We start from the raw sequence: 20,917 nt of genomic DNA on the forward strand, positions 1-20,917 counted from the left end.
ATTTGGCTATCACCGTGCTTTAAAAAAAAAAACAGTTGCTCAACCAATCACAGCTACAAGCTCAACAAGTGAAACTGTTGCTTTCCAAATAACAGAAGTACTTGTCGCACCTTAGGGTAGGTCTATACTTACCTCCGGGTCTGGCGGTAAGCAATCCATCTTCTGGGATCAATCCTGGAAGTGCTCGCCATCGATGCCGGTATTCCTGCTCCGCGAGAGGAGTACGCGGAGTCGACGGGGGAGCCTGCCTGCCGCGTCTGGTTCGAACTAAGGTACTTCGACTTCAGCTACGTTATTCACGTAGCTGAAGTTGCGTATCTTAGTTCGAAGTGGGGGGTTAGTGTGGACCAGGCCTTAGAGACTAACAAATTTATTTGAGCATAAGCTTTCGTGGGCTACAGCCCAGGTGCCGCAAGTACTCCTGTTGTTTTTGCAGATACAGACTAACACGGCTGCTACTCTGAAACCAAGATAAAAATAGGAGTACTTGTGGCACCTTAGAGACTAACAAATTTATTTGAGCATAAGCTTTCGTGGGCTACATCCCACTTCTTCGGATGCATAAATAAACATAGCAAGATAAAAATGTATTTGCAGTTAATTACTGGTGCCATTTGGGTGGGAGGACAGGTATCTGATACCCATTAGTGTAAAGCATTCACCTTACTTTCAAGAGGACATTTATACAGCATGTGGTTCACAGCTTGGTCAGCACAATTGCTAATAAGGTTTTTCTCCTTTTTCATTTATGAGCTGCTTCTCCATTCCTCCTCCTAGATTCTGTGAGTTATCACGTGTCTACAAACATATCTGGGCACTTACACCAAGTTAATATTTAAAATCAATACTGAACTATATAGAGTTAGTTCAGTAAATTCAAAACAACTTACCCACTAATAGCTTCACATCTCTGACAGTGAAATCCCGGTCTGGCATTCTATAATTAGCAAAAAAAGCAACGTTAAATGCTATCAAAGTATGACCACATTTTCTTTACAAGGATAAAATAGAAATAAGATTATGGTGTTATTTGTGGATATTGCAATACACATGGTTATTATTAGCAGGGATCAAGCATGGTTTCTCTGAGCAATGTGGCCAGATTTTGTTGGTTTTTTTGAGGGGGGAAGACAGGGAGTGATATCAAGACATATTATTGGCTTTTCAAGGTTAGTTTGGTTAGCACTAGTACCAAAAAACTGTCTTTGTTCACAAGTGGGGAGTCTGCCCTAGAATCCTGCTAGCAGCAATTACATGTGGTCAGGTCTTTTGACAAAATCTACACTTCTATTGCACCTTCCAGTTGACCATCTCAAGCACTTTGCAAACAATTAGCGCTCACAATATCCCCATGAGGTAAGTGTTATCTTTTTGTTCCTGTGATTTGCATTCTCTCTGCAAGGGCCCCATAGCTGTGGAATTCACTATCTCCCTTGTCTGAAACAGAACCCTGAAGGTTATCAGATTGGGTCATTTGCAAGGCTCAGATTTTTACCCAACCACTTGAAAATGGGGAAGAGAACTGTTTAAGGACAAAGGGGATTTGAGGTGACTATTTTAAACTAGTGCGCTTGACCACAACATAGAAATACTGTAGATATAAGGCACCTAGAGCATATGGATGGGTGCCCTTTTTAGTATTTGTATAAATCATCATACACAAACAAATAAAATAAAAGACAAGCCTGACGAAGAGGCAAGTGGGCAAATCCAATCTGCTGAGAACTCCTACTGCCCTAGCACAAGTGAGTAGTACTTATGGAAACAGACAAGGTAGAGGAATACCTTCCTTCCCTTCAAAATGAAACTATATGCTCAGTACTTTGGAGAGGACACCTAGAGTTGGTTTGTTATTCTCTACAACTCCTGACCATATCATGTGCCAGAGTGAGAATTCCACAGTGCTGAATGCAAAGTGAGTGGTCAATTTTGTGGAGCCCACTTCATGCTAGATTTATATCTGGGAAGTCCAGCTTTAATTTACAACACCTCCACTGACTGCTTATACCTCCCTCTGTAAGCTCTGATATGCTGCCACAGAAGCAGAAATCCCTGCTGCTCCAAACATACCCTTTTCCCTCCTATTCCACCCACCATAGATGCTATGCTCAGCCCTTGCACAATTACGACTGATTTACTCCTGCACTGTGGCACAAATTGCAGCTCCTCGGATTTCCAGCACCGTCTGTGCCATCAGTAAATACCATCCATTTGTCAAGTCTGATTAGAAATCCAGAATGTCAACAATGGGGTTGGGTGGAGGGACAGAACAGCTACTTTTTCTTTGCAATATCCTTTTCATTTATACTGCAGCTTGTAAAAGAGGATCTCAAAGTGCTTCAAAAGCATTGAGGCCATGTCTACACTAGAGACCTTATAGTGGCACTGCTGCAGCTGTGCCGCTATAAGGTCTCACGTTTAGCCACTCTATGGCAACAGGAGAGAGCTTTCCCACTGGCATAATTAAACCACCCGCAATGAGCGGCGGTAACTAAGTCGTGGGAGAGCATCTCTCGCCGACATAGCGCTGTCCACACTGGCGCTTCTGTCGGCAAAACTTTTGTCACTCGGGGGCATGAAAAAAACACACCCCTGAGCGACATAAATTTTGCCGGCATAAGTGCTTGTGTGCACAGCTACCGCCGCTCATTTAGCTGGTTTTATTATGTCGACGTGAGAGCTCTCTCCTCTTGACATAACACGGCTACACAAGCGCTCTTACATCAGCACAGCTGTAGACATGGCCCGAGTTAACAAAACTCACACAACCATATGAGTTTGGTAAGGTATATATAAGGATCCCTTTTCCTAACACCAAAATGAAGCCATTCCTAGGGTAGACCACAGTTGTACAGAAACACTATATACAACAGTTTAGAGCAGAGAGAGAAGACTACCGTATCCAGCTGAAACTGCAGGAGAAATTAGGGAGGCAGAATGTAATTACCTGACTTTGAATTTGGCCTAACATTAGGGTTAAAACACCAACATAAAATACGATCCTTGGGATCTTTACTGACCGTAAGTGTTCAGTTTCAGTTTTCTGTTTCATACAAAACATGTCCCCTCCAACAAAACAGTACCTAAATAATACGATGTGTATTGATATAGATGCACAGAGTAGAGTGCCAGCTATCAGTCATTAATATTTCTTCCTGAAGCACCTTCAAGGGTTCTCACAACAAATTTTTTGGTGACCTCAGAGTGTGGCCACCAACTCTTGCTGAGTAACAGAGGGGTAGCCATGTTAGTCTGAATCTGTAAAAAGCAAAGAGGGTCCTGTGGCACCTTTAAGACTAAAAGAAGTATTGGAGCATAAGCTTTCGTGGGTGAATGCCCACTTCATCAGACGCAAGTAATGGAAATTTCCAGAAGTAGGTATAAATCAGTATGGAGATAACAAGGTTAGTTCAATCAGGGAGGGTGAGGTGCTCTGCTAGCAGTTGAGGCGTGAACACCAAGGGAGGAGAAACTGCTTCTGTAGTTGGCTAGCCATTCAGTCTTTGTTTCTATACTGATATGGCTCCAGTCATCATCTGAAATGGTCTGTCTTTCATTTTACCCTTTATGTGAGGGTTACTACTTTATCCTCATGCACAATTATTCCAAATTTGGTGACAATATATACCTCCAGACCAGTGGCACCGCCATGGGCACCCGCAATATGCCAACATTTTTATGGCTGACCTGGAACAACGCTTCCTCAGCTCTCGTCCACTCACGCCCCTTCTCTACCTATGCTACATTGATGACATCTTCATAATCTGGACCCATGGAAGGAGATCCTGGAAGAATTCCACCATGATTTCAACAGCTTCCACCCCACCATCAACCTCAGCCTGGACCAATCTATACGGGAGGTCCACTTCCTAGACACCACAGTACAAATAAGCGATGGCCACGTTAACATCACCCTATACCGAAAACCCACGGACCGCTACGCCTACCTTCATGCCTCCAGCTTCCACTCCGGACACACCACGCGATCCATCATCTACAGCCAAGCACTGAGGTACAACCGCATCTGCTCCAACCCCTCAGACAGAGACCAACACCTACGAGATCTTCACCAAGCATTCTCAAAACTACGATACCCACACAAGGAAATAAAGAAACAAATCAACAGAGCCAGATGTGTACCCAGAAGCCTCCTGCTACAAGACAGGCCCAAAAAAGAAACCAACAGAACTCCACTGGCCATCACCTACAGTCCTCAGCTTAAACCTCTCCAACGCATCATCAGTGATCTACAACCCATCCTGGACAATGATCCCTCGCTTTCACAGACCTTGGGAGGCAGGCCAGTCCTCGCCCACAGACAACCCGCCAACCTTAAGCATATTCTCACCAGCAACCACGCACCGCACCATAACAACTCTAACTCAGGAACCAACCCATGCAACAAACCTCGATGCCAACTCTGTCCACATATCTATACCAGCAACACCATCACAGAACCTAACCAGATCACCTACTACATCATCGGCTCATTCACCTGCATGTCCACCAGTGTTATATATGCCATCATGTGCGAGCAATGCGCCTCTGCTATGTACATTGGCCAAACTGGACAGTAACTACGCAAGAGGATAAATAGACACAAGTCAGATATCAGGAATGGCAATATACAAAAACCTGTAGGAGAACACTTCAACTTCCCTGGCCACACAATAGCAGATGTCAAGGTAGTCATCTTACAGCAAAAAAACTTCAGAACCAGACTCCAAAGAGAAACTGCTGAGCTCCAGTTCATTTGCAAATTTGACACCATCAGATCAGGATTAAACAAAGACTGTGAATGGCTATCCAACTACAGAAGCAGTTTCTCCTCCCTTGGTGTTCACACCTCAACTGCTAGCAGAGCACCTCCCCCTCCCTGATTGAACTAACCTCGTTATCTCCATACTGATTTATACCTGCCTCTGGAAATTTCCATTACTTGCGTCTGATGAAGTGGGCATTCACCCACGAAAGCTTATGCTCCAATACTTCTGTTAGTCTTAAAGGTGCCACAGGACCCTCTGTTGCTTTTTACAACTCTTGCTGGAGGCCACTCTGACAATTTTTCCTAAAACACTTAATTAATTTTAGGAAAAACAAATAAATATGCAAATATACATTGTAATTTATTTATGTAGGGTTTTGCAGACTCAATAATAAAAATAATGTACAGTTGTCTCTATTCTTTACTGGACCTAAACAGAATAGAAACACATATAATATGCTTTGCATGTTTTGTTTTTTTGGTTGTTGTTGTTTTCAGACTTGCTAGCTAGTAAGCCTGCTACTGTGAAAACTGATAGTCGTATATTTGTTAATATCACTTTTCACAGGGCTGGAGGATGCAGTGGTAGTCAGGGCAATGTTGGGGGGTGAGCCTGGGGCTGGAGCCTGGGGTCCCCCTGCACAGCTAGGGACTGGAGGAGGCAGTGGGGTCAGAGGCAACATGGGAAGGCGATCCCAGAGCCAAAGCCTGAAGCCTGGCAGCTGCATGGCTAGAGCCTGCCGCCCACCACCCCAGGGCTGAAGCCCAAGCTCCACCGCCCCTGGGATGATGGAGAACACATACTGGTTCCCTGCTCCTACAGTGTTTGGGGCTCCAGAAGGGGGTAGGAACCAGGCCCTGGGGGAGGGGCCACTGCTTCCCCCCACCCCTATCATCACCCAGGAGGCTGTGGCCGCAAGAAAAGCCCCTGGTAGCCACATGCGGCCACAGTGGCCGCATTCAAGAAACGCTATAGGTGTTCCTTAGGGTACGTCTTCACTACCTGCCGGATCGGCGGGTAGCAATCGATCTATCGGGGATCGATTTATCGCGACTCATCTAGACGTGATAAATCGATCCCCGAACGCGCTCCCCGTCGACGCCGAAACTCCACCAGCGCAAGAGGCGGAAACAGAATCGACTGGGGAGCTGCGGCCATCGATCCCGCACCATGAGGACGGGAGGTAAGTCGATCTAAGATACGTCGACTTCAGCTAGCTGAAGATGCGTATCTTAGATAAATCCCGCCCCCCAGTCTAGACCAGCCCTTAGAAAGGTCTCCAATTCATGTACTGACCTGGGCCAAGGCTGGTTAGCTTGTGAATTCTGATTAATTGCAGCACAATGTGGGTATGATTGCCAGATGGTTAAAAGAGACAATATGTCTTTTCAGACAGCACCATCTCTCCAACTTACAATCATCTTACAACTGCCAATGATCATGGGAGTGTCAAATTGTTCCAAATAACTCCCTAAGGAAGACAACGGCTGCTAAAAGATCATGACTTGTATTTCCTGCTTCTGACCACTAGAAATAACAGCTCATCCTGGTTGGAAATATGAGATGGAAAAGCACCAAGGTAATTTTAAAAAAAGAACAGGAGTACTTGTGGCACCTTAGAGACTTTACTTTCATTCTTAATAATCTCCTCATCAATTACGACACTTCCTGCTCTTCAAGAGGACGACCATACATGGCAACAGAATTGTTCAAATACCCTTTGTAGATCTGCCAGCCACAAACATGCAAGCTGACGGTTTAACAGCAAACAGAATTGGAAGTACATAGCAACAACTATTTCTAAATGTCACATAGATCTAAAACTATTGTATACAGTGTGTGGAGTATTAACAAATGATACATACACACACAAATCTCTTTTCATCTCAAAGTGTTTGGCATACTGCAAATAGGGATCATTTCATCTACCAAACTACTAAAAAGCAGCCCCTCTGGGGCAAGATACAGCAATGCGACAAGCGTTTGGGACAGGAAGTAAATAACACTGTATCATTTGAAACTGCAGGGAGAATGTAGATCAACAAATGTCTTTATCTAAATGTGAATTGGGTGAAGACACTGGGGCTAAAATCTTGACTCTAATCTTGTAAAAAATATTTTGGAATTACAGACAAGGCTGGCAATTATTAATGTTGCCCAATACTTCCCATTATAAGATGCTGTTTTCAGTTGCTTATAACTTTGTTGAACTTTAACTGTTTTGGTTGAAATTTTCCATGCGGGGTCTCTGCCTCAGGCTGAATTTTTCTGGATAACTTAAGCCCAAATGGTTAAGCCATTTCTGAGAAGGAGGCTAGGGAAAAATATGTAAATCCTGTTGACTTTTTTTTTTTTTTTAAAGGTCTTGTGCCCCCATGCTTTGGAGCAGGGACTTGAAATCTGGCCTTTGTTCAGAAATGTGTCTTTTTCTGCTGCTGTGAAAATTTCCTCAAATTTGGCTGTTAGTTACAAGACTTTGAAAAACAATTACAGTTTGGCAAATGCTCAGTAGAGACTCCTTAGATTTCAGTAGCTAAATTCCCCAAACATTCAATCTGGAGGACGAGCCAGAAGTGGGAAAGAGACAGGACAGGGACATGGCAGGAGTCTGACTTAAGAAGATAGACCAGAAGAGTCTGTGCCCACTACAGCCCACTCCACTCCAGAGCACGGACTGGAATCCAAAATTCTTGAGTCTCACCATTCCTCTGCTTACAGCAAATATCTGTGAAACCCAAGGTGAAGTGTCCTATCCTCCTCTAGTGCTGGTTTAAATAAAGAATGACAACCTACTACTGCTATAAATGACTTCATTAGCTAAAGTGGGAGAGGTCTGTGTGGTGATCTAAAGATTCTAACCCTGACAAGACCCATGTTGGTGTTAATATGATGCCACCTAATGGAATTTCTGTTTTTATTACTTGGTTTTTTTTAAACCTAGGAAATTACACACACACACACACACACACACACACGCTTACATTAAAAGAGTATTAAGGTCGCAAAGTCAATCACTCAAAAATTAGGAAATGCCAGAATCAAGGTGCCTGTGCAACCCTAATTTGGCCCTCTTGTACATATGCATTATAATACAGCTTTTAATTACATGATCACATAGTATTTTAATGCAATTTTTTGTATGTTTATATATATATATATATATATATATATATATAAACATATCACATACCAACTACTCTTGGCAAAAATAAATATATATACTTAGAAGTGCAAATTTAGATGAGATGGAATTATATTGTTCCACAGAATACAAAATAACAAAAATGTACTTATGTACCTCACTCCTAGCATTGGAAATTAATATAAATTGCATTTCTAACATTCTTTTGACCAAAAGGCAGTCAATCCCAAGTACATATTTATACTTCCTTCAAGAAATTCTATTTCAAGATAACATGTGAATCAATGCACATTTTAATAAAAAATTATATTAGAACCTGGGATTTCCCATAAGAGGCAAATCAATACACCTGACCAAATGTCCAGTGGGGATTCCCTTCCAGACCCCTCCATTTAGGCCCTAATCTATCAGATTTGATTTGTGCCTATTTACACATCAAAAAATTACCTAGACTCTTTAAAAATCTAGCCCCAGTTCTTTACTCTAACAACCTCTGACTGTGAATTCCATCTGTTGGCAGAAGCTGCACACATGATGTGCTTAGTGTTGTAAGAGGGGGAAATAAAATACAGCATCAGTTAGCCAAGTGCCTTTCCACTAGAAAAGGAAAGAGATACTAGAATGATATCAGTAGCTGGTAAGGGTCAGAGAAACTGGCTAGTCAAGTCTGGCTGTTGGAGACTAAGCTCATCACAGCAGACTAGGGCACACATGCTCCTTCCCTTTGATAAGCATTAAAGTGAGAAAAATTAAAGTCAGAAAAATGACTACAAATGTTATCATGGGACTTCCTATGTATTCTCTCCCAAACATTTCCAAATCCAGTTCAGAATCCAAAAGATGTTTTTTCTAACCACTGCCTCTGCAAGCTCCACCAGCAAGCTGAAAATCATACTACATTCTTTCAATCTTAAGGCTTCACCAGTAATAAAGATTCGGCAACTTAGCTGACAGCTCATTTGTCCTGTGTGAGGCAGAGTAGAATGTAAAAGTCAAAATTGGAGAAGTGCATATTCTGTCATTAGAGCACAGACTGGGAGCTGGAAACCTGGGATTCTATTTCTACCTTTGTCCCCGACTCCCTCTGTGACGGTGTGTACAACCACACTGTAGCCACTTAACCTTTCCCTCCCTCAATCTGCTCATGTGTAAATTAAATATAATCATCCTACCCGCCTCCCATGGGTGTTGTGAGGCTTAAGGCTTTTAATGGATTTGAGTTCCTCAGATGAAAGACCATATATAAGTGCAAAGTTATAATTTTGTAAACATTTACTAATAAGTAAGATTTTGTTGTAACTTACTTAATTCCCAGTCCATCTTTACTTCTGAAGAGAAGGGGAACCCTGAGAGCTTCTCTTTGCACATACTCAAAAGTAAGATCTGTTTGAATATTTGAATAAAAAACATAATCAGTTACAATGACATTCTCACTTCACACTAGATTTTGTCAAGATTCACTATTTTAATTTCTGCAGCAAAAAAAGCTCACTATCACTTAAAGAGAACTGCAAAGAGAGTGAACATTTTTAGGTCAAAAGCAAAATCTGAGTGATTGACAATACTCTCCCAGCTGCTCTCTATTTTTCCTATTCACTGATGCATATAAAGCAGAATGCATTCAGAGATTCTCAGTTGTCCTAGGTTGAGAAGCCCTGGTTATGATAAAATGCTGAATTAACACTTACAGCAAATTCACAACTAAGCAACTGTTAAGAGGCCTGGCACGTACAGAGGAAATATAAGGATCAAGCTATATATTTGGGTTTTAAGAAATATACTGTTTCTATTGGGCTTTACAGAAGTACAGTGTAAGGCCCTGATCCTACAAACACTTACGCACATATTACTTTACACATGAATAGTCCCACTGAGTTTAATGGGACTACTTACATTTGTAAAGTTATATGCAGTTTTGTTGTAGCCATGTCAGTCCCAGAATATTACAGAGCTAATGTGGGTGAGGTAATATATTTTATTGGACCAACTAATGTTGCTGAGAGAGACAAGCTTTTGAGCTACATAGATCTCTTCCATTTATAAAATTAAGCATTTTTAAAGTTAAGCAGGTGTGTGTCTGCACTATGGGGCTTATAATTTGGAAATCTTATTGTAATTTCTGACACAGTTAAGATGATGAGAAGGAGGGAGGAAATCTCTTTTCAATAGAAATTATTAATTTAATGCCAAAATAACTAGAACATTGGACACAGATTTGGTTGTCTGTACACTGAACAGTATCACATTATTATTTCATTCTGAGGATTAAGCTGAACTGTTAATGTTTATATGCAATGGTTTGAAATGACATATGTCATACCTGAAACAATGGTGTATGTGATTCAGTGACTAGTGAAAAAGTGACAAGCATTGATGGGGGGGGGAAGGGGTGCTTCAGGAACTCCATAGTCTATTTGACAGGTTTCAGAGTAGCAGCCGTGTTAGTCTGTATCCGCAAAAAGAAGAACAGGAGTACTTGTGGCACCTTAGAGACTAACAAATTTATTAGAGCATAAGCTTTCGTGGACTACAGCCCACTTCTTCGGATGCATATGTTTATGCTCTAATAAATTTGTTAGTCTCTAAGGTGCCACAAGTACTCCTGTTCTTCTTTTTATAGTCTATTTGGACTCTGCAGCCATAGAAGTGAAATTAAATCTTGAAGTGGCCGCATAGCACCTACCTGTGATTGTAATCCTCCTTCCATACATGAGAGTAAGTCCTATGTAGCATCTCTAAAGGATGCCTTGCATATAATAAATATGTAAATAGCTTAAAAATAAAAACACATATAGTTTGTCTCCTCAGCAATCCAAATATAACAGTTCTAAACATCCAGCTTATACATAACCACTTTTAACTGCTTAGGAAATTTCATTATCTAAGAACATCCTTCATGGGACTCTGCATGAGATTTACCATCCTCAGATTTACACACCTTGTGTCTGTTTACTATCAAAACAACTGTAAGGGGGTGAGGGAAATCAGTAGTAATTTCCCCTTCTTACTTGTTTCTTAACCTCTCTTTTTACAACACTTGCCCTCTTTTATTCAATTAGCAATGACAAGAAGTGTGGCTAAAGCATCCCCACCTAGAGCTGTCAAATTAGACCATTGTTTATCTTAGTATTATTTTACTAACTTTTAATAATTGCACTTGTTTTTAGAACAGTCAGAATACAGCTTCCATAATCTATTTTTTAGTCAACTAATGGAAGACACAAAAAGTATTTCTCCATTAGCAAAAATATCATAATTTATTACTCGATGTATTAATACTAAAAATATTCATTTGGCTTTAGCAAAAAATTTACTAAAACACACACAAAAAAACTTTTGAGTACGGCACTCTACATTCAAGACAAAATTTGAGTGGGTGAGAGGTGTCAAGGATAAACATTAGTTCAGGAAGCAGACAGCAGATACATAGCATATTACGCTAGTGAACAAGTAGCATTGGTAGACTCTGTGTTCAGGCCAAAAATCACACTGCAGCTTTGCAGCACCTCTGAAGAAAACCTCCAACCCACATTCCTGGCCAGGGATCAAAGAGGTGCTACCATGAAAAATAAAAACAAGGAAGCAGATGATTAAGAATATTCAACCGATTCCATGTGTTAAGGTATCTTGATATTTCTACTCTCACTCAGCAGCAGGATCACCAAGTTTAATATTTTTGCCTTGGTTACATCCAAGTCTTGATTTTATAGAAAAATTAAAGAGGCAAAAATGAAAATGGAGCAAATAAAAGTCTTTACGAAGACACAACAAAGCATTCAAATCTCTTGCAGGGCTGAACAAAGTAGACATAGACCAAAACAAAGTAACAAAAGACACTCATTTATTTTCAACTTCCCTAGAAGGGGAAAAGCTACCCAAAGGTCTCAAAGCTGCTAAGCAAGAGAAATAGTGGATTGTAATACTGTTAGCAAGTAGCAATGAAAGCAAATTAAGAATTTGGGAGAGAAAGTAGAATCCAATCCCCCTCTGGAAAATTACTGAACATTTTTAGAGCTAAGGAACAGGTGTTGGAGGGGGAGACTTCCCCACAAAATAATAAATTGTCAAGAAGGCGGACATGATTTCCCTCACCACATAAGTGGCTCTTCTGAAGCAAGTTAAAAGTGTCCATTGCAAGGCTAAGCTTTGGAAAAAGAAGAAAATATTCTAAATTAAATTAGTGGTTCGATTACTGTTGTCATCTGATGAGAAATACAGCCAAAGCTAATAATTGGACATTACTGGATAACTGGTTCAGACTGTGGTGTCCCCAGTGGGGTTGGATTTTGGAAGGAAAAGTGGAATTTGGTGTCAATTTTATAACAGCACAGTATATAAAGTTGACCAGTTGCAATAGCACCCCTCAATCCATCTGATCCCCCTAAGAAACCAATCCCCTCCACATCCCTTCCCAGCAGGCAAGAAAGCTGCTAACTGCACTGGCTGGCTTCGATTATTTATTACTTTGTAGCTAAATCACATAAGCAAATCCAGGTCGTTTGGAGGGGCAGCTGTAATTTAATATATGACATAAACACAAAGAAGTTATTTACTCTAAAAACCCCTGACGCTAGAGAACCGGATAATCAATTGCATCCCTTGAAACTGACAAACTGGAAGCAAATGGGACCTTGATTCAATAGGGGGCGGAGAGGGAGAAGCTAGAATCACCATGAGGCTGAGTGGGGGCTGGGGTTTTTCTGCGGCTCCTTTCCACGAACCTGATTCCCTAAAATATGAGAAGCTGAACTGGGGTCACGCTGATAGGCTGGGCTGAGGGGGGCGGGAGACATTGGGGTTTCTCTACAAGCTACATCCTGATACACTCATGTCATTGTCAAAGCAAGAAGTTGCACATCCGTGACCAGGTTACATGGGAATGATGTGAGCAGACCCAACGCCCGTACCCACCTCTAGCTACAGAGGCAATGCACACAGAAACGCATATATGTGTTTATTTCCTGGCTAGGTCCAAGCTAAGGCCCCAGTGTGCAACACCCAACCCACTACCCCCTCCCCTGCTGCTCGGCCTGGATTCGTCACCGGATTCCCTGGAATGGGGGATGCAGGCGGGAAATACGAAACAAACCACAAACTGCACGTGGAGACACCACCAGCTTCTCTAGAGCAATCAAAGCAAAGAAGAGGCACCCACCCATTCCACTCCCACCAATTCAAACACATTCATCCCTGAAACAGCCAGGCATTTACCTTTCCCTTCCATGTCACGCACGAAATTCCCATGATACTTTTGACTCTTTAATTTCTCCTCCAAATTAAAACTCCTGATGCAGACAATTTCCTCCACGTCCGAGAGGTCCTCATTCTCATCGTATCTCCTTCTACCAATAGATCGCTAGAAAACAAAGCAAATAATATAGACCGGGGTGGGAAGTGGACTTTGGGGGAGGAAAAATGTATCAACTTTGGGGATATTTGGATAAACATGGTCTGTGAAAATAATAATCAAGGCTGCAAAATTAACAATACTTTATACAACGTGAGCTTGAGTACAGAAGAATCTCCACTCCCTTTCTCTTTATAACACCATGGAGACCCTTGCACTATTTTTGGGGGGGGTGGGGGATATCTCTAAACGCCAAACAAGTGAAGAGATTACACAAATCACTAATTCACAAAGCCCAGCACTGCTGCACTTTGCAAAACCGTAAAAAAGTGAACGGCAGGCAGCCAGTATTTGTTTGTTAACACATCGTGTCTCCGATCATTTGTTATTATTTGTGTAAGATATAACTAAATAATTTCGCATAAAATTCTCCATTTACTCTGATACACGCTATTCAGGTTGCAATATTTACATAATCCAAGTGTTTCCATAGTCACACCGGAAGCCACGATTTAAAAACAAATTGCATTATGTAACATTATGATTTATTTGCGCTTCTCCCCCCCTTGCAATGATCCACGTTATTTCTGTTCAATCACAGGCTGTGCAGTTTAAGGAACAAAAAAAGGGGGGGGGTTTCAGAGGAGAAAGGGCAGGAATGAGTTAAATGCACGATGAGGGGTGTGTATGGAGTAGGCCCGGGTGAAAACAGCAGAGGCCGGTGCTGCTGTTGCGGTTTCCCCCAGAGCCAGCGTGTAACTTGTTAACAGCAGCCCCTGGTTCTCCGGCAGGGACACAAGGCAGAGCCGCACGTTCACACACACAACACACTCCGCATGCAAACACCCGCCTGCAAAAGGGAGCGCTGGCTGTACACAAAGCTAGCTCCCTTTGGGAACCAAATACACCAGCTGCCTCCATTGGGGTTACTCAATTCCAAGCACTTTACAATCCAGATCTCCCTCTCTCTGTACATATATTTAAAATCCCCCCAGCAGCTAGCCCTAGAAAAACACACACTTCATCTGTACAATCCTTTACCAACAGAAAAAAAAGAGTATTGTCCCACCCTCTCCTTCCCCTCACTTAAATTCCACCCCCTTCCCAAGTGTTTAAGCTGATCTCTTGCAAACTAAGTAGCTCTGCTGCCTATATTTTACATGCATTTCTCCCTTTGCAAATAATTAAGCAAAATCAATTAAAATGTACAAATAGGAAATAGACAGAAGCCAGCTACACACCAATCTTCTTCCAGAGTCTTTCTCTGCCTCCATTTTTTTGGAGAGTTTCATCTCTTAATTGTCAACAGTTCCTGTCCTGCATTTTTTGGCCCAAATGGGGAGGAGGAAAAACAAAAGCCATCCAGGTCTCTCTAAAGTTTTGCAATTTTGCACCAGCACTTTTTTGGGGAAGGGGGAGGGAAGGGGAGGGGGAGTCGATGCGTTTTGCAAAGTCCTAAGGAACCATTTTCAGACACTGAGTGTGGAGTGGGGCGCAGGCGTCATAATCCCCGGAACGTAAACATTGTTGCCGATCGCGTTCGGGGAAGGGGGGGAGGCCCGGGGGAGGCGGCGGCTGCAGAGGGGGGTTGGGGGGGACCAGATTGCACCCAGCGCTAAAGATCGCTGCTGCCGCCGCTGCTGGCTGGCTGCTCATATTGGTGTGTTGTTGTTAGGTCACGAGTGTGCAGCAGGCATTGCACGCAGGCGCTGACTCACTGAGCTGTTTGTTATGGGGAGAGCTGGAGTGTCAGGGGTTGGAAGGGACTGGAGGCAGCAGCGGCCACTCTGTAATATGAGGCGAAAACAAAGTACACAGGCTCACACAGAGACCTTCAATCGCACACACATGCACACAAGGCATACGAAGACATTCGCAGGTGTACAGATATGCTTAAGCACAGAATATGCATATACAGGGACCTGCATACACATGTACAACACAGACACACGTACAGACATGCACAGCCCTGATCCAGTTATGAAAACATACAGACAGACCTATCCCTAGACACATGAACAAAAGACATATCGAAAGATGCACAAAATCACACATGTACCTAGGATGCATGACACATACATGGGAACATGCACGTTAGACACATGGGGATAAACTTGCAGACAAGAGGAATAGAGGCAGGGTGCATGACTCTAAGACATGCACATAAAACATATTATATGCACAAAGCACACAAAAATGTGAAATGCATGTGAAACATATACTCAGAAAGTCACACATAACTCTCTCTATAAAATGCCTGTCTCCACAGAAGTTTGCTTTCTTAAGAGATGATCAGTGGCAATAAAGAAACAAGGGAAGTGAAAAAAGCAACAAGTTGCTCACTTTTATTTTAAAAGAAATTGCACTAATGTATTTCAAGTTTTCTGTCATATGGGCATGTGTTTTTTAGAAATTGCTGCCCAGTTACAGTTCTATAGATTCTGGAACTAGGGTGACCAGACAGCAAATGTGAAAAATCGGGACAGGGGGTGGGGGGTAATAGGAGCCTATATAAGAAAAAGACCCAAAAATCGGGACTGTCCCTATAAAATCGGGACATCTGGTCACCCTATCTGGAACTCAACACGTTTGTCCTTTGGGAGAGGGTTTAATTCATTCTGGTCTTGGAAGGTGTAGTCTATATGTTACAAAGGAAAGATAATTACACAGTAAAAAAGATGGGTTTTATTTTAGGAGCTCTGTTTCAGTAGCGTCTATTATTTTTTAGTTCTGGCTGGCTTTATTAAAATGCTTTTATGAGAGTGAAATACCCTTTTTGTAGCAAAATGTATTTAAATAATTTCCTTACATAATACATTATTTAATATAGTCTACTATATCGCTGCCACAGGAAAACAACTTTCAAGTACGGTACTATTGAACTAAGCTAGATTTGAATTTCAAGTAGTGCTAAAAGGCTCCATTTCATATTAACAAACTTATGACCCATTCAGCCTTTGGGTTTCCAGTGCTCTAGGTGTCTGCTTAATGCTAGGATTGGTAAGGGGAACCAGTGCTTTTCACATATAAGACTCCAGTTCAAATGTGGATTAGGTTGATAATGATCAAATGTTATTACCCTCTGATGGCAGTTTGGAGGTCTGTGTAAAACAAGGCAGACATTTTGGATCAGTTCCCAGGTGTCCACATTGTTGTACACTGAGGAATTACAAATATCTTAAGTGACATTTCTTAACAAATTGCTTAACCTTTATCAAAATAGAACAAACAAACAAACAAGATTCCTAAGAGTAAGACATCTAAACAACACACAGACCAATTTAGAAGCCAATAGAAACCTCACAAGCAGATATTAAGTTGTATTTCTGCATAGCTTTGTTCCCAGACCAATTAAACAGATTTAGACTAGAAAATTAGTTGCAATAGCTTTTCATTCTTTATTGTTTCTGTGCACTTCTATACAACAGAACACAGTCACTCACATAGACTCCTGTTTAGCCCCTCTGCATACATAGTCAGTTAATTAACACTTTAATTGATAGATTAAAATATTGTGCAAAACATAACTAACACATCACCAAGCCAACATCATAGGCCTTGGTGGCAGTCTCATTAGAAAGACTGAAGACTCAATGAACTGTAGCAAATGGCCAGAGGAAAGAGTGTTCAGATGTGGCTTAGAACTCATGAGAGTCAGGTTTAATTCCAGGATCCACCACAGACTTCTTGTGCGTTGCTGGGGAAGTCACTCAGGCCCACAACCTCAAAGGAATGTAAGCATCCAACATCCATTTAAATCACTGGGAGGTAGGCGCCTAAATACCTTTGAGGATCCCTAACACCCATTGATTTATTTAGAATTAAATACCTTTGGGGATCTGTAGTTTAGTCTCTTTTGAAAAGTTCCTATCTATAAAATGACAGGTTTCAGAGTAGCAGCCGTGTTAGTCTGTATCCGCAAAAAGAACAGGAGTACTTGTGGCACCTTAGAGACTAACAAATTTATTAGAGCATAAGCTTTCGTGGACTACAGCCCACTTCTTCGGATGCATATAGAATGGAACATATATTGAGGAGATATATATACACACATACAGAGAGCATAAACAGGTGGGAGTTGTCTTACCAACTCTGAGAGGCCAATTAATTAAGAGAAAAAAAAAACTTTTGAAGTGATAATCAAGCTAGCCCAGTACAGACAGTTTGATAAGAAGTGTGAGAATACTTACAAGGGGAGATAGAATCAATGTTTGTAATGGCTCAGCCATTCCCAGTCCTTATTCAAACCGGAGTTGATTGTGTCTAGTTTGCATATCAATTCTAGCTCAGCAGTCTCTCGTTGGAGTCTGTTTTTGAAGTTTTTCTGTTGTAATATAGCCACCCGCAGGTCTGTCACTGAATGACCAGACAGGTTAAAGTGTTCTCCCACTGGTTTTTGAGTATTTTGATTCCTGATGTCAGATTTGTGTCCATTAATTCTTTTGCGTAGAGACTGTCCGGTTTGGCCAATGTACATGGCAGAGGGGCATTGCTGGCACATGATGGCATATATCACATTGGTAGATGTGCAGGTGAACGAGCCCCTGATGGTATGGCTGATGTGATTAGGTCCTATGATGATGTCACTTGAATAGATATGTGGACAGAGTTGGCATCGGGGTTTGTTACAAGGATAGGTTCCTGGGTTAGTGGTTTTGTTCAGTGATGTGTGGTTGCTGGTGAGTATTTGCTTTAGGTTGGGGGGTTGTCTGTAAGCGAGGACAGGTCTGTCTCCCAAGATCTGTGAGAGTAAAGGATCATCTTAAATGTTTATTTTACCAATAAAATAATATTGTCTTCACTTTGTGTCATAATTAATCAAAAACTTGGACCCAAAAAGGAATTGGACAATTATATGAATGATGAGAACATCCACACTTGCATTAGATGGAATAAAAAAAATTATAAGTGATATTAAACCCTCATGCTTCAGAACACAGGTCAATCCCTAACTGATGAGGGCTAGGAAGCATTTCCCCTCTGGGCAGGTTATTCGTTTTTGGGGGGAGGGAAAATGTTTGCACCTTTTTCTGAAGCATCTGATACTGACCACTATCAACCAGGGTACTGGATTAGGTGAACCACTGGTTCAACAATTCCAATGTTCCTTTAAACAAGGAAACTAGTGAATGTATTCATATTGTCATGGGGTGGTTGGGCCACTGGGAGATGCACTAAAATTAATCTGTTTTTGTTAACGTTAGTAAAGTTATTTATAGTACAATTATGCCCACAATGTGCTACATCCTGTCCATGTTCCCTTGACAGTAAGAGCTGGAGCTTTAAGAAAAACACCTACTATCTCACAACTCATGATAGAATCATGAAAGTTGTCAATGCTGTGTTTACTCAGGCTGTGTGGGAGACAGGGTGAATTTCACCCTTGTTGAGCTCACAGGGAAATTTGTTTCCTGATAAATAGACTAAATTTTGCTAAAATCAGATCCTTAAACTCTTTTCCTTTCCTCAAAAAGAAGAACAGGAGCACTTGTGGCACCTTAGAGACTAACAAATTTATTAGAGCATAAGCTTTCGTGGACTACAGCCCACTTCTTCGGATGCATAAGCTTATGCTCTAATAAATTTGTTAGTCTCTAAGGTGCCACAAGTACTCCTGTTCTTCTTTTTGCGGATACAGACTAACACGGCTGCTACTCTGAAACCTTTCCTTTCCTCATAAACTATGGACTACCTGTCAGGCATCTTAGCTTGGATGGACATGAAAAGCTATCGGGGTCGGCAAACTTTCAGAAGTGGTGTGTCGAGTTTTCATTTATTCACTCTACATTAAGGTTTAGCGTGCCAGTAATACATTTTAACGTTTTTAGAAGGTCTCTTTCTATAAGTCTATAATATATAACTAAACTATTGTTGTATGTAAAGTAAATAAGTTTTTTAAAATGTTTAAGAAGCTTAATTTAAAATTAAATTAAAATGCAGAGCCACCAGGACCCGGGCAGTGTGAGTGCCATTGAAAATCAGCTTGCGTGCCGCCTTCAGCAAACGTGCCATAGGTTGCCTACCCCTGAGCTAGATGTTTAAACATTTCACTGCCTTTGGACATTATGTGAAAAGATACTTCTGTGGCTCTCTAGACAGACCAAATCAATGCAGGGGTGCTGGAACAGGGCGGGCCAGGGGCCCATGGCCCTCCCACTTTTCGCCAGGGGACCCTGTCCCCTTCCCCTCCTCTTCCCCCTGAGAGCATACCCCCCAGCCAGGCCAGCAGCTGGTGAAGCCCAGCCCAGGAGCCCGGGCAGTTGTGGCGCATGCCAGCTCCCCAGAGCTGCCTGTGCAGCTCTTACAATTGCCAGGCTACAGCTCCAGGCCCTGCCCCTCGGCCGGAGCTGGGTCGGGGTAAGAGCTGTGCAGGCAGCTGTAGGGAGCCTGGGTCCCTCCACCTGCCCTGGGTGGGGGGTCTGGGGGCAGGGACAAGGGCTGGGGGCTACTTTTGGCCCCACCCAGCTCTGTTCCGGCTTCCGACTTGGCTGGGGTGGGGCCTCCAGGGGAAGAAGAGGGGCCTCGGGGGAAGAGGAGGGGGCACAGGTGGGATCTTGGGGGGAGAAGAGGGGCCTAAGGGGTGGGGCAGAGCCTCTGGGGGGCAGAAGCCCCTGACACCCCCCCACTTTTGGGAAGGCTCCACCACCCCTGGATCAATGTTTTTCCCACTTAGGAAGCTCAGTGATTGCAACTTGAACCTACATCCCACAGCTTTCCAAGGAGGGCTGCTCGGCCTTAGGCCATGTCTACACTTACAAGCTGTACCGATACAGCTGTGCCACAGTAAGAGCACGCATGTAGCTGTGTTATGCTGACAGGAGAGAGCTCTCCCATCGACATAATAAACCCAGCTCAACGAGTGGCGGTAGCTACGTTGGCAGGAGAGCACCTGTGCACGAGGTGCTTATGCTGTCAAAACTTATGGTGCTCAACAGGGTGTTTTTTGCTGACATAAGTGCTAGTGTAGATATGGCCTTAGACTTGTCAGCAGTCTCAAGCAGTGATAATCCTTTCCGCATCTGCCTATTGAATTTTTTACCTGTTATACTTTTGAGGCAAAACCTTCCATTTTAATTTCTATTTTGCACCAACACAGTTTTGTTCTGTGACAATAACAGAAACAACTATTTGGCTAACAATATACTATAGAAAAGCTGCTATGCAGAGGGTGGCATGAACACTTCTATTTCTGTGCCAAATACTGTACCTCATTAAGAATGCTGGAGGGTTACAATGGTTCATCCCTATTTTAAGACATACAAAGGTACATTTCTGGCATAGAATTAAAGGTGCACCTCTGTGATGGGATGTTCAGATCTTTCAGTGCCCTTGGGAGGGAATCCTGGAATTCTATCCCTATTGTCCCCTTATGTAAAGACCCCACGACATCAAACAGCAGCCTGAGCTTTTGTGCATTCATTCCCAGAAAGGTTCAGGGTCAGCTGAGGGAGGCACCTCTAGCTGAGAGTTAATTAAGTACAGCTGACTCTAATTAGGCTCAGCATCTCAAGAGGAGGCAGGGATGGAAAGAGAAATGCTAGGGTTTATAATGACCAGCAGTTAGGAAAAGAAGTAAAAGAACTAACTTTGTTGGGTTTGTTCTTTCCAAGTTGGAATTTATTGTACATAAGCTGGAGGAAAAAATGTAGGTAGACAATATTA

At 42.3% G+C, this 20,917-nt stretch overlaps 1 protein-coding gene across 4 annotated transcripts in view; it reads right to left on the reverse strand.

Annotated features, from left to right (window-relative positions):
* Positions 1–14,906, reverse strand: part of KDM2B (lysine demethylase 2B) — a 159,804-nt gene extending 144,898 nt beyond the window's left edge. For 3 of the 4 annotated variants that reach the window (XR_010592809.1, XM_065568094.1, XM_065568092.1), the window contains exons 1-4: positions 14,497–14,906; positions 13,120–13,264; positions 9,213–9,291; positions 891–937 (exon numbers count right to left, since the gene is read on the reverse strand). Coding sequence is in view for 2 of the 4 variants with exons in the window: in XM_065568094.1 (XP_065424166.1) it covers positions 891–937; positions 9,213–9,291; positions 13,120–13,264; positions 14,497–14,547 (322 nt within the window). In the remaining 2 variants the exon portion in view is untranslated. Of the gene's footprint in view, positions 1–890; positions 938–9,212; positions 9,292–13,119; positions 13,265–14,496 lie in introns of those variants that run through there. The other variant, XM_065568099.1, reaches the window with a different exon arrangement.
* Between the last annotated feature and the right edge of the window lie 6,011 nt (positions 14,907–20,917).

Source organism: Chrysemys picta, chromosome 15 (assembly GCF_011386835.1).
Source record: "Chrysemys picta bellii isolate R12L10 chromosome 15, ASM1138683v2, whole genome shotgun sequence".
NCBI lineage: Eukaryota > Metazoa > Chordata > Testudines > Emydidae > Chrysemys > Chrysemys picta.